Source organism: Papilio polytes, unplaced genomic scaffold (assembly GCF_000836215.1).
Source record: "Papilio polytes unplaced genomic scaffold, Ppol_1.0 DF822289.1, whole genome shotgun sequence".
In the NCBI taxonomy this organism is placed as follows: Eukaryota; Metazoa; Arthropoda; class Insecta; order Lepidoptera; family Papilionidae; genus Papilio; species Papilio polytes.
The window spans coordinates 335,003-348,383 of record NW_013526915.1 but is presented as its reverse complement, the minus strand read 5'-3'; the positions used below and the strand labels follow the sequence as shown (position 1 = coordinate 348,383).

General features: G+C 33.9%; 1 protein-coding gene across 1 annotated transcript in view; it reads right to left on the bottom strand.

Moving 5' to 3' along the window:
* Positions 1-2: 2 nt before the first annotated feature.
* Positions 3-13,381, bottom strand: part of LOC106106168 (protein held out wings) — a gene marked incomplete at its 3' end in the record, with an annotated part of 58,696 nt that continues 45,317 nt past the window's right edge. The window contains exons 3-6 of the mRNA XM_013286715.1: positions 2,398-2,514; positions 1,731-1,871; positions 1,100-1,205; positions 3-46 (exon numbers count right to left, since the gene is read on the bottom strand). Coding sequence (XP_013142169.1) covers positions 3-46; positions 1,100-1,205; positions 1,731-1,871; positions 2,398-2,514 — 408 coding nt within the window. The remainder of the gene's footprint in view (positions 47-1,099; positions 1,206-1,730; positions 1,872-2,397; positions 2,515-13,381) is intronic.

The window sequence follows — 13,381 nt, the reverse complement described above, 5'->3', positions numbered from 1 at the left end:
GCCGCCGCAGCCACGCGACGCCAATCCTCGTCCGCTGTGAAGTCACCTTGAACGTATCAGCAATGTGGGATTTGTTGCAAAATATTTCTTATTACACAATCATACTAATATTATAAATGCGAAAGATTAGATGGATGGATGGATGTAGACTAAACGGCTGAACGGATTTCGATGAAATTTGGTATAGATGTAGAGGATAGTCTGAAAGAACACATAGGCTACTCACTTTTTTTTAATTCTATGCAGACGGAGTCGCGGGCGAAAGCTAGTTTATAGAATAAAAACTAAGACTGTCCTCTTCCCATAATATGTAAGTAAATGATAAACCACATTCATAATACGGTTTCAAGAAGAACCATGTTACTAACTACTTTAACAAATGAATAAAATGAACTAAATCCAAGAAAAACAAAATCTATATTTTTATTGCTGTCCAGCTTTTCAAATCATCGTTAGTATGTATGTACACTGGGTGTGTGTCGATCGAAGGGACACATAATAACAAGGTGCCACTAAGGAATGAAGTCACCCGTGTTAATAATTAATAACCGTAACAAGCCACAAATCAATTTAGTTAGTCATCTTAACGGTCCCCGACATGACTCAGACCTGTTAAAAATAGTCACAAACTCAGAGAACAAACCCAAAGGCGATGTGATAATAAACAAAATGTTTCCTAAAGTGGTCACTGAATCTTTGTAGATAATCTCGAAGAAGGAAGTATGTATTTTTTAGATGAGAAAGAGGTCTTAAAATGTCAAATTTATTTACAAATCTATGAAAAATCAAATGAAGAATGTTATGATAAAATATTCATATTTATTACTACTTCATTCAATAATCAGACAAATATAAGAGTTTGTTTTAATACTTTTTCATAACATTAATTAATGATTGTGGTTAGTTCTTAGAGCCCTTTTTTACTAGGCGATTGGCCATGTGACTGCAGCTTTGGCAACGGTTGTGCCATTGCCAATGATCCATATGGTTGAAAGCAGTCGCATGTTACTTGTCGCGCTAGTGAAAAATAGATCTTAGTTACTTAATGTAATTTGTTAGTGACAAAACATAAAGGTGTGCATACTTATGAGGCACTGACCGTTGACGGGCACGACGGCCTTCGCGCTTGAGTCGCGGTATGTTCCATTGATGATGGCTAGCTCCATCAGTTGACGCTTCTTCAGCTCGTCTTCACCGTCCGCTTGCTGAAAAACATTTACTAGAATTACTATTGGACTTGCAATAACAGTATCATGGTGAACTTATATACGTTTCTAAAAAGGTTCGAGTCTACTCTATCTTTGAAGATTACTTTACCTTTACTTCTTCCTCATTATTTTAATGCTTTGATAAATAAATAATTAATTTTGATGTTAACATAGATGTATTTAGCTTTATGTTAAATGCTTCTTTATAATTTATTATGGACTTGCTATCGCCCGCGACTCCGTCCGCACAGAATTAAAAAACAAATGCATGTAGCCTATGTGTTCTTCCAGACTATTCTCTACATCTATGCCAAATTTCATCGAGATCCATTCAGCCGTTTAGGCTAACTCTAACAAACATTCATCCATCCATCTAAACTTTCGCATTTATAACTTTTGTATGAAAAGTATTATTATAGATTATTATTAAAAACCACGCATTAAGGGGCAGTTGTTATCTAAAATTGTAATTCAGAGTTTAATCAAGACTTTACGTAGATAATAATATGACGTTTCTCTTACAGGTACAAGCAGACGTTTGACTTCGTCGACAGCCCTAGCGAGTTTGATCTTCGCCCTGTTCTCGGTGTCCTCGACTGTGAGCAGCACATGCAGGTCATCGGCCAGGTGCTCCCAGTTCGGTTTGCCGCGGTTCGCGTCCTCCTGGAATTAGAACGAAGAATAAGATTAAGAAGTGAATTTCCATGTATTATTTGAGAATTATAAACTATCGGAACTATTACGGAATCTGATTAATTACTAATATTTACATCTTGGTTTTTAAATTACACTTAAATAGTCAAATTGGTCCAATGATTTGGGTTTTTTTTTTGTTAAATGGTGTAAAGCCCAATGTATAGCCCAGCGTCTCTCAAAGTATAGTCTATTTTTGGGAACCACTGGCAATTTTAATTTCAAGTTTTTGAAGGCACATCTGTTATTAAACGTTTAATTTTAATAATTTATCATGTATGGTGATATACAAGAAAATTTCAAATAAGAAATTGATTACCAACATTAATTAATAAAATAAGGTTTACAATCCTTTCTGCAGCAAATCCAAAGCTGCATGAAAAATATTAAAAGTTATTAGTACACAAACATATCTGTTACGATAATCGAAGATTGCACAAACTATTTAAACAAGCAAAATAAGACGGGAACAAAGAATGTTATCGAGTCGGTTTACCTTTTTCTTATCTCTCATGGATCCTTTTCCTCTGACCATGATTTTGCATCCCGTTTCCTGTTCCAACTGCTTGGCGGTCATACCCCTGGGTCCTAGGATCCTTCCCACGAAGTTGAACTGCAAAAGAAAAGAAAAATCATAAATAAGCCTTTTTTTTTAACATGAAATCGTTTCGTTTTCATTAAAAATTTTTCTTTGTTAGCCGAAGATTGCCAGATTCCTACGAAAACTTATGTGCATACATTGTGAGTTTAGTCGCAAGTTGGAGATATACGGCCGATATTAAGACTTCTGAAGCTATGACCCGAGTCCTAATTCTAAAACTGAATCTAAGACGCGAGATTAATTACCCGCAACGAGCCACACGAAGCATGTTTCCTGGACGCATTAATGCAAGAACGTGTAGTACATCTGACACAACCTCAATACCAATGCTTGAAGCTTCGGTCCGGTGTAGACGAGCCGTGAACCGGAATCATTCCGGCGGTTGCCGTCAAATGTACCAATTGGCACACAGCCAAACAACACGCTCGTTATAGTAGCTACAATATAATAGGTCTGTTTTGACGGCTTAGATAAACATAGGAATCCGCATCAGATCAAACGACGTTTAAATATTTTAAGTTACAACAGTTTGAAGATATTGCGATTATGTGCCTTTAGGTGCCTGAGAAAGACCCTTTATTGACTTCATAACAGTATTAAATGAAACAGATTAAATGTGGATATAGCACTGAGACGACTATATTTTAAAATGTTTAACAAACTCGCCTTACACAATTTCACGCGGTTATTCTATTTTACAGGAGAATGTGACAGCTTGCAAATTGCCCAAAGATCCATGACCAAAGGCTAGATGCCAAGACGGTCATTTGCAAGATAAAATAAAAACGTAGATAGCTCAATAGAGTAAAATACGATATAGAAGTAAGATTTGGCGAACTTAACGAAATGAGCTTTTGTAACCTTTGAAAAATGATCTGAAATAGCTCAAAGTAATGTTTTATTATTATTAAAAGTCATTTGTTTTTCGTTAAAATTTTCCACATAGCCATTGCCTGTCAATAACAATACCTACTTTATTAAGCCCGATTGCAACACAAAGCCCTGAACTAGGGTTGACACAATCTGTAAAACCAGTACAAAAACAATAAGTTTTAAATCGAAATTTGTGGAAAAAATTTACTTTTAATTTATATTTTAGAAGCATTTTATATTTCAAGTTTGATTTATTCGATGTATTTTTTTATTTAAATAACATGAAAGATATGAGTTTTTTAACATCAAGAAATCAGTTTGTACAAGCGAAATGTAGGTCAGGAGAGTTGTAAGTTAAAATAATCCTGGTATCCCGTACATTCTGGAACGGTTGGCAACCCTACAACCGGACGCTGCGCCATTTTGAAACAGTGTCGTGTCACTTGGCTTCGCGCCCATTTCTTTGACTTTTCTCGATAGTTAATGTTTTCAATACAAAAAGGGGTTTTCGTTTTTTCTGCCACCGAAAATACGTTGAAACGATACAAAGTTTCAAATTTACACATCCCATTCTTAAATACCGTCACGTTTAGTGACTTCAAACGCTCATCAATGTCAACTGATTCAAGGAAAATTCATTCATATTAATTAGGGTATCCATAAGTTTTTTTTTTTAATAATTGTCTTTTCCTTAATTATTTTTTTTGCAAACTACATACTATTTATCCTGCTTGATATGTTGTAGGTTTTAAAAATAAATTTCAATCTAAACATGGTAATGTAACAGAAAATGTAAAATGTCAACAGAGCGTTAAAACGTGATCATTTAACATTTTAAAATGTTCTTTAATTTATAACCCACATAATATTTTCAGAGAAAATTTTTGTGTAAAACTAGTTTCGGATGCGTTGTTTATTTGGCGCAGCACAGCGTCCGTTTATTTTGTATAACATATCCACAAATATTTATAGGAAACGACTGTAGATTTTTTAAATATAAAGCCCGCTATACACTTTTAGCTGTGGGACTGTTCAGACAAAATTATAACTATCCTAGTACTACAGTTTGACTGTTTGGTTAAAGATGTGTAAGGGGCTTAATATTAAAAACTGCGTTGGTTTTTGTTGTATTGATATAGCCCGTACTGGCCTTCTGCTCGTACTTGTCTTTAAAATATTATGTCATCGTATGTTTTTGATAGACCATACAATGAATAAAATAGTATACTTAAATCATACTTCATACTAATATTATAAATGCGAATGTTGGGATGGATGGATGGATGGATGGATGGATAGATGAATGGATGGATGGATGGATGTTTGTTAGAGTTTGTAGCCTTAACGGCTGATCGGATTCCGATGAAATTTGGCACAGATGTAGAGGATAGTCTGGAAGAACACATAGGCTACTAACTTTTGTTTGTTTTAATTCCGCGCGAACGGAGGCGCGGGCGAAAGCTAGTCTTACATAACATTTGATTATAAGTTTAAGTAAAATCATCGATAAATAAATAACTATTTTACTCTCTATAATCTGAGCTTGCAATTCCTAAATTAAATTCAAAACAGTTCCGTGAAATTTAACTACCATTTCTTTGAAATTACCTGCTGGTATTTTTGGTATTCTAGTATTTTATTGCGATCATACAAGTAGGAATTTAATTATTTTTCAGAAACAATTGAAATATAATAAAAATAATTAAATGAACAATTGAAGGTAAACAATGGTTAGTACTATTATAGCGTAACTAATCGGTAAACATCAATTGCATTCCGCGTTGCAGATATACTGGTAATGATTGATGCTTGTACTACGTATGTATGCAGAGAATTTTAATTATTTAATTAAAAGATTTCTTTTACCGCAGTTATTTTTTCATCATTTATTTACTTAACTATAGCTGGCTATTGGTACATTTTAAAATCATGAAAAAATAATGCCCTTAAAAAACAAAAAAATGACATAAGTGTTAACTAGATGGCTTGTATTGTATTCTTACTAGGCTTTGTAATAGGAAACTTTAAAGAATAGCTTTATCTAAATAAAACTAAATTGGTAAACGGTTCATTACGTTTCTTGCAGCTAACAGACACATTGAGTTTCCACTTGTGACAGGGTAATTAAATTAACAATAAAACGTATGACCAATCAGCCACCTACGTACCACCAATGATATTGCAATGAATGGAAGGACGAATACGCTATTAAGAACATTTGCTCGAAGTTTATTCTTATTCGGTATATTTATTCCTCCCACAGTAACACTTGAGGTGACGAATAAAGGCGGCAGATTAGATTTGCCGCAAGAATAATAAATATTTTATTGTAAACTTATTTGCATATGTCACGAATTGCGAAGAGAATGAATAATTTATTTAGTGCATTTAAGACGATTTGAGAAGGAAATAAAAACTATTACGTACATAACTACTTCAAAAATAAAACTTGGTATTCCAAACACATACATTGTCGCAGGTACCAGGACTTCATAGAATGATAGAGTAATTTAGAAGTCTCCTCAGCGGTTCTTTTTATGCTTACTAAAAGTATTTAATTGTACCGCATTAAACATTTAACACATGTTAAAGTGAAAGCTTCAATACCTTTCGCGTCCTTATTAAAGCATCTAAAGGAATTTATAAAATGCCCTAAATGTCCATAAAAGAATTGAATGCACGCGATTCAAAATCAACTCAACATATTGCATGTAACATGATCCTAATTATCTTTTCTGTCACTTCCACTTTTCCCTGCAGTGTCCGACTAACTGAATTTTGACACTAACAACGTGTTCACGTATCAAACCTTTCAGAATTATAACGGGATAAAAAAAGTAGTTGGAAAAGGACTAAAGGTTTTTTAAGAGTATATTTTAAGGAAGGATATTATTACAAACTTATGAATGAAATATGTTAAATAGTTTTTAAGTTTTTAAGTCTAGCAATGGACAACTCCAGACTGAAAATGTAGTTTTTAAGTTTATCACGATTAGACGGTCAGTCGAAGTCACTTCAAGATTTTAGGTCGGTTCAACGCACTACCACCGTTGTGATTGTTCAGTGATTTACTTTAAAAATTCATTTTTTTTTTTCAGCTATTTTCGACTTTATAAAAGCACATTGCACCTCGATCTTACTCATCGTGTTTTGATATCTCGCATCGGATCGTCTGGAAGTTATTAATGCGTTACTCCGGCTATAGCAAATGCATGCAGAGTAAAGATAATACCAATATTTGTATGGTTTCAGTGCTTATAATTTATACTCTGTGAAGTTTAATTATTCACATCAATGAGTCATAACAAACGTGCGTCTAAAAAACCTAATTCTCTTTCAGAAACAGAAACTTATATTGTTAGTACAAGTAAACTTAAAATACCGTTGTTATACAAATATTTTCCGTGTGAACATCAATTCTAATTACTTCAAACAAGATAGAGAAATAAAACTTAAAATATTTATTTACTTTTAATTATAATCAAAACATGTCTATCATTTTTTTTTCTAAGACACCTCTGAATAAATGATCGGTTCTCACACTAACCTCGGTGTCGTGTTTTAACCGGCATTTAAGCTTTACCCTCCGCTTTTACCCGTTGTATATAAAACCACATCCACCGTGGCACGATGAATGTACCGACGTGAACTATCGACCGCTATTGATTGCCGATCATTACCGGCGTCAGATAGATGGATGTAGGCGTGGCAGATCCCGGTATTGCAATTGATTGATGGATTAATTCTATAATAATTGTCGTTCTGCAAATGGTCACGACATGCCATTCCTATTGTGGCCGCAGGGCTTTTATTGTTAGGATAGAACGTAAGACTTTGTACACACTAAACGAAGGTAAACATGACGAGAACTCCATATTTTTACAAACGTATCAAAACATAGATCTTACACATCAGATTTTGATCTGTTAAATAGTTTTATTTCATCATCATCATCATAAACAGATAGCTAATGTTACCTGAAATTCTTCACTACGTATGCGTTTATTTTTACATTATTCATATTCGAGACTGCGCATATTTGTCACATTTCCTGTTGTAGAAGTTGCTTCTACCCTATGACTCATCGATTCCTTGAATAAGTACACAGCCTAAGAAAATGACATACGATGGAATGATTGAACGTTTTGTAACATAACGTAATGACTTCATAGAGCAACAATAACTTATATCACGGCGACGTCGCTCTGTTGTGTGAGATAAATCAATTTAGTTGTAATGATCTGCCCAGCTGCAGTAAATAATCGGATATAGCCAGACTATTAATATACGTGTTTGTGTACCTTATGGATGTAAGGGTGATTAAAGATTACTCAATTGTGATGAAAATAGACTACACGAAGTATTACGTACTTGAAATTAGAATGTTCAAAGACTGTAATATATTTATGAAGCTCAACATTTGCATAGCTGAACATATTAATAAAATTGAAAACATAACCTAATTTAAGAGACTTGCCATCGAGGACTAAAGAAGCTTGGTAACAAAGTCAAAACTCTAGAAATCATCGTAGTCTTCTGGTTCCAAGACTCTTCGAGCCAGAAGACCAAAGCAGTCTTCTAAGCGAAGACCAAAGTTGAGGGAATTGTATGTTTTGATATACTTGTTATAAGCATAAAGAACTGTATAGACGTTGGTATGTCAGTAATTTTACTGTATACATTATCTTAGAATAGGGTTCGTGTGAGATGGGGGGCAGAGCGATTCCTGACCCGTGACCCGCTCCGCCGCGCTCGCCTATTCTCCCCACCGCTATGCGACCTGATATCACTTCCACGGTGAAACTACATTCAATGCAAATAATATCTATTTAATGTTTAACTGCGACGGTTACGATTAGATAAATCAAAACGTATCTTCTAATAAACATAATCAATGCCAATACGATTTACGTAATATAAATTTAACAGCGGAACTCATTAGAGTGACCATCTTTTAAAGTCGCAAATGTGATAGGTGTTGAGTCTATTTCCTCTAATATATAGACCACCACCACAACAAGACCCTAAAAAATGTATTGTGAACAATTATCTACGTACATAATTTAAAAGTAGACCCAGGAGTGTAATTTACTAGTACCATGTCAATCAATCCTTCAACACATTATTCCCAATATTAAATGTTACTTAAATAGACAATGTGTTTGTTTTTGTCCTTACTAATTTTAGTCCAGACAAAATTAGTACACGGCCGTAACATGGTTTTCCTTAGTAAGTACGCGTATATCTAATTTTGTAGTTGTCTTTCAATAAGTATATTTATTAGTGACATTTCGACGTATTCCTTGTTTGAGTTGCTCGTGATCTGTGACCTGTTAGCTGACATACGTTGACCAATCTAATCGACCTCATTGCGTTTATGTAATTTTTACACAAGGGCGGAACGATAAGGCAGTGGCAGCACTTAACGGTAAGACCGAACGGTACTATTTGACACAGAATACGAGTGCAATTGAGTACTGCAGTCTCGTGTCCTAGCTCATTATTCTACCCTTGTGTAAAAATAGCATGGGCGTTTGGAGCATATGAACACAGCATATATTATGGTCAGACAACGACTTTGCTTATATGACATGTTGTCGCTAAACTTTATTTCGATCAGAATTATAGCATAATAATCATGTTTAACTTGTTAATAAAAGCTAATCTTAGTAATATTATAAATGCGTAAGTTTAGATGGATGGATGGATGGCTGTTCGTTACAGTTTGTAGCCTAAACGGCTGAACGGATCTGGATGAAATTTGGCATAGATGTAAAGGATAGACTGGAAGAACACAGGCTACTCACTTTTGTTTTTTTTTTAATTCCACGTGGACGGAGGCACGGGCGAAAGCTAGTTAAGTATAATTAAGGATTTGTATCTGCGAGATTTCTAAGATCAGTCACTTTACCTTAACATTGTAGTCTTTTTAAACACATTTAATATAGAAAATCAAAGACTATAAGAATGGACCAATGAAAAGTTCAAAAGCGCTTATAGGTGCTTTTATGACGTTATTACGCACACGAATGACACGAAGTCTTTAACATATGGTAAAGGCGTTCATGAGATAGGCAACTGTATATCCCTTTCGTGTGTATACAGCCTTATTGTATGCACCTCGTTATCACTCTCTGGACAAATATGTAGTCAGGTGATAAATGTGTGACAGGTTTGACAAACACAGCCATGCTTGAGTGAAAGTAACTTAATTACTCACCCATTTTGTACATGGCTGGAACATGTTATTGATTAGGGAGTAACGACTAGTCGAGAGTGAGGAAATCGTATGCGTGAGTTCCGTGATTACTTCCTTGAATTCGTTAAGATTATGTTGGAGGAACGTGAGGATTTTTTATTACATTTGATTGGTTCGGAAAATTTATACTCTTAATGCAATTATTATGGCTATAACTAAACTAACATTATAAGCAGAAAGGATTTGTATTTTGTACGTATTGATATAACTCAAAAACTGAGCCGATTTCAAAAATTGTTTCACAATTAAAAAACTACATTATCTTTGATTAACAGGCTATATATTTTAAAATTTCACGTTGACGAAGTCGCAATCACCAGCTATTAATAAATAATATACAGAAAAGATAGCTTCTGGTGGGGATATTGTTTAGTATATGGCAACTTCTAAACAGTCCTAAGATTTGATACTGTTGCCATTTACTTTAACACAAAGTAAATCGAGTAGTGGTTTAATACAAAACTATAATTATTCAAATGTTAGTCATTTCAAAAGTTAACATAGTTTTGCAACATATACGACACGCATCCTAATGGGAATATTCTAGAAGTCTGCGAAAATAGTACAATATGATTCATAGTCCGCCATTACGTCTGGCAATTTGCGTAGCAAGAAATAAATGTAACGGAAATTAGTAGGTCTCCCACGCGGCGGTCATTACACAAGTAATAGCTTAATATACCAACATCGTGCTCTAAGAAAACTTCATTAAAAATCTTACAAAGGAATGATGTCCGAGATAAACAGCCGCCTACGCCGCACCTACTTCGCAAGATACTGCTACTGGAATAGGCCTATTACTTATGGAATTCAATTGTTTTCAATATTCATTTCACTTTTGGAAATACACAAACGCCTAGTGTAAAAATTTATGAAAATACTTTTGACAAATAACGACAAAGCAAACATAATATGAGAAAGAAAGATGAAAGTTATGAAATTAATAAACAGCAAGTAAACGAGAATACAATATAAACTGATCTATATGTAGTTACTATTATTTGTAATTTACTTTAAATTATTGCCCGTCACTCAGTCCGCGTGGAATTAAAAAAAAAAAACAATAGCCTATATGTTCTTTTAGACAGGTACTGCATCTATGGCAAATTTCATCCAGATTGGTTTAGCCGTTTAGGCTACAGACTCTAACAAACATTCATCCATTTTTGAAAATAAAAACACCCGCATCCCAGGTCCCTGAGGAATATATGTCAGGGGAGCGACGAGAGCGCCGCCACAAAAAAAATCATCCATGTAAACTTTCGCATTTACAATATTAGTATGAAGCATGATATTTATACCGAAATGTATAAATTTTACTTACAATGTAAATACAGTTGCAAGTCATAACCTAAAATCGTTCCTCGACGTACTAGATTGAATTGTTTTATATTTGAAACATTCGCGAACCCTGACTGGTGTTTGCACTTGCGAATGATGGAGTACTCACAGCTTGCCTGCGCCAAATGCTTACGAGAATATTCTACTCGACATTAAAACAAATTTATTGTTAAGGAATTTAAAATTATTATTTTTATAGTAAAAACAATAGAAATTGATACAAGCTGATGATAAAAAAATTATGTTACTAAAACTTTTTTCCTTAACCCCTTACATGTTAACATTGAAATACACTTTTAAAAGTTTAACTTTAAAGGAATTTAACACTTTTCCCTTGCAATGTGTGTAAAAATGATAATTGATAAAATTAGAGCATCGAAACGCAGCATTCGCTTTAATTAATTTGGGCTTAAAAATCTTATCTCACTAAGTAACCGCAAATTATCGAAACTAGTATTTCCGTGGGAATTCCTTTACTCGTAAATAAAGTGTAGAACGCAAACAAATCGCTAAATTAAATAGGTATCCGCAGATTTTAAGTGCAATATGTCACGGTGACAGCTAAAATAAATTGGCATTTTGAACACAGTTCGGAGACAGATTATATCTGTCTTCGGTGTATGAAAAATTGCACTTTTTTATTTTAAAATTCTCTATTTCATTTTGTTTTTCCACATATTTTTAACACAAAATCATTCGCGTTTCGATTAAAAGGATTTCGATGAGTCATATTGATTGTAGTACAAAATATGTTGATATCATGAAAATAATTTCGATACGTGCAAGAATTTAATTGTATAGGAAACTAAAAATGGTTTTCACGACATTTTAGCGCACCTAATTCGACATCACATGACTTTCGGTAAGCAATAAAAATATCAATCAACCTGGTTCAATTACAGACCACGTAAAAGCAATGAATAGAAAACAAATTAGTTGGAATGACTTTTACGAACAATAAACAAGAATACTGTTTTTAAATGCAAGACTATTGGAATGTGTTCGACAATTTTATTTCTTAAAACAACATTACCATAACATCTTTAGAAATACACAGCGTAACTAAACTTCGAACACATCTTAAATACTGATTGGATTTGAAAGGAAAGAGTACAGTTAAGTTTTAAACGAAGAGTCAACAAGCTGAGCAAAAAATGGAGTAACGGGACAGACTGATATGGACGGATTTAATAAGAGTTATCTTATAAGGCGATGAGAAGATACCGAGGACTCCAATGGACGAACATAAACAAAACTTTAAACATATTGATAAATTACATAATCAATTGATTTTATAATAAAATATTTCGGAGTCCAAGTTAGTCGCTATCATACTAATATTATAAATGCGAAAGTTTAGATGGATCGATATGTTTGTTAGAGTTTGTAGCCTAAACGGCTGAACGGATATCGATGAAATTTGGTAGACGTAGAGTATAGTCTGGAAGAACACATAGGCTACTTGCATTACTTTTTTTTCAATTCCGCGCTGACGAAGTGGCGGGCGAAAGCTAGTAATGTTATAAATTAATTCTATAAACGTTAATAACAGTATTAAAGACATAGATGCATTATTGTATTTGAAATTTTCCATATGATTCATTATCGAATGCCTATGTTAAACCGCTCTTGATTTCCATTTGGTACAGCAAGATACAAGTTTAACGAGAAAACCAGTGGGACAAGATATCTCAAGTTGGTATGAAAACCAACTTCACATCGTATACTCTTCATGCACCTTAGATCATGCGGAATCGGATGTAAGACTTCGTTTGGAACGCATTTTCTATTAAGGCAAGTAATATCAGACATCTTAATAACAGTATAATATATCTAGTTTGTTGAAGGTCGTTTTAGTTACAAATACATTCTGTATATTAACGTTTCCTAGAATATAATGCACTTCTGGATTTCTACATTATAATACACGTTTAAGATGAATCTCATTTAACATGTAGACAATTTCAATACCTGTTTGAAATTTGAAAGAAAAATCGAAAAAAAATGTGTAACAGCAGTGAAATCGTAATGATATTCCGATTTAAATAAAAAATATCACAATATCTAACCAGAATCTATATGGACCAATAGATTCTTAAACATATTCTATGGAAAATTCGTTAAGAATGCACCGAAACTAAATATTTATCATACACAAGTATTGCCTTTTAACAATTCGTGTATTTGAGCACTTAATAGTTTTAACACATTGAAAATGTAACGGCATCACTTCTGTGCGAATTACTGTAGTCGAATTGCCATCGAAAACATTTTCGTTGTTAGTCACGGCCGCTACAAGCAAGGCCTAAAAACCATTGTTTCGACGGCAGTGTACTCGGCATACGAAACGCATTTCGTGTGCTCTATTTCCAGATTAGATGCCGTTTACTTTACGGTACGAGGGTT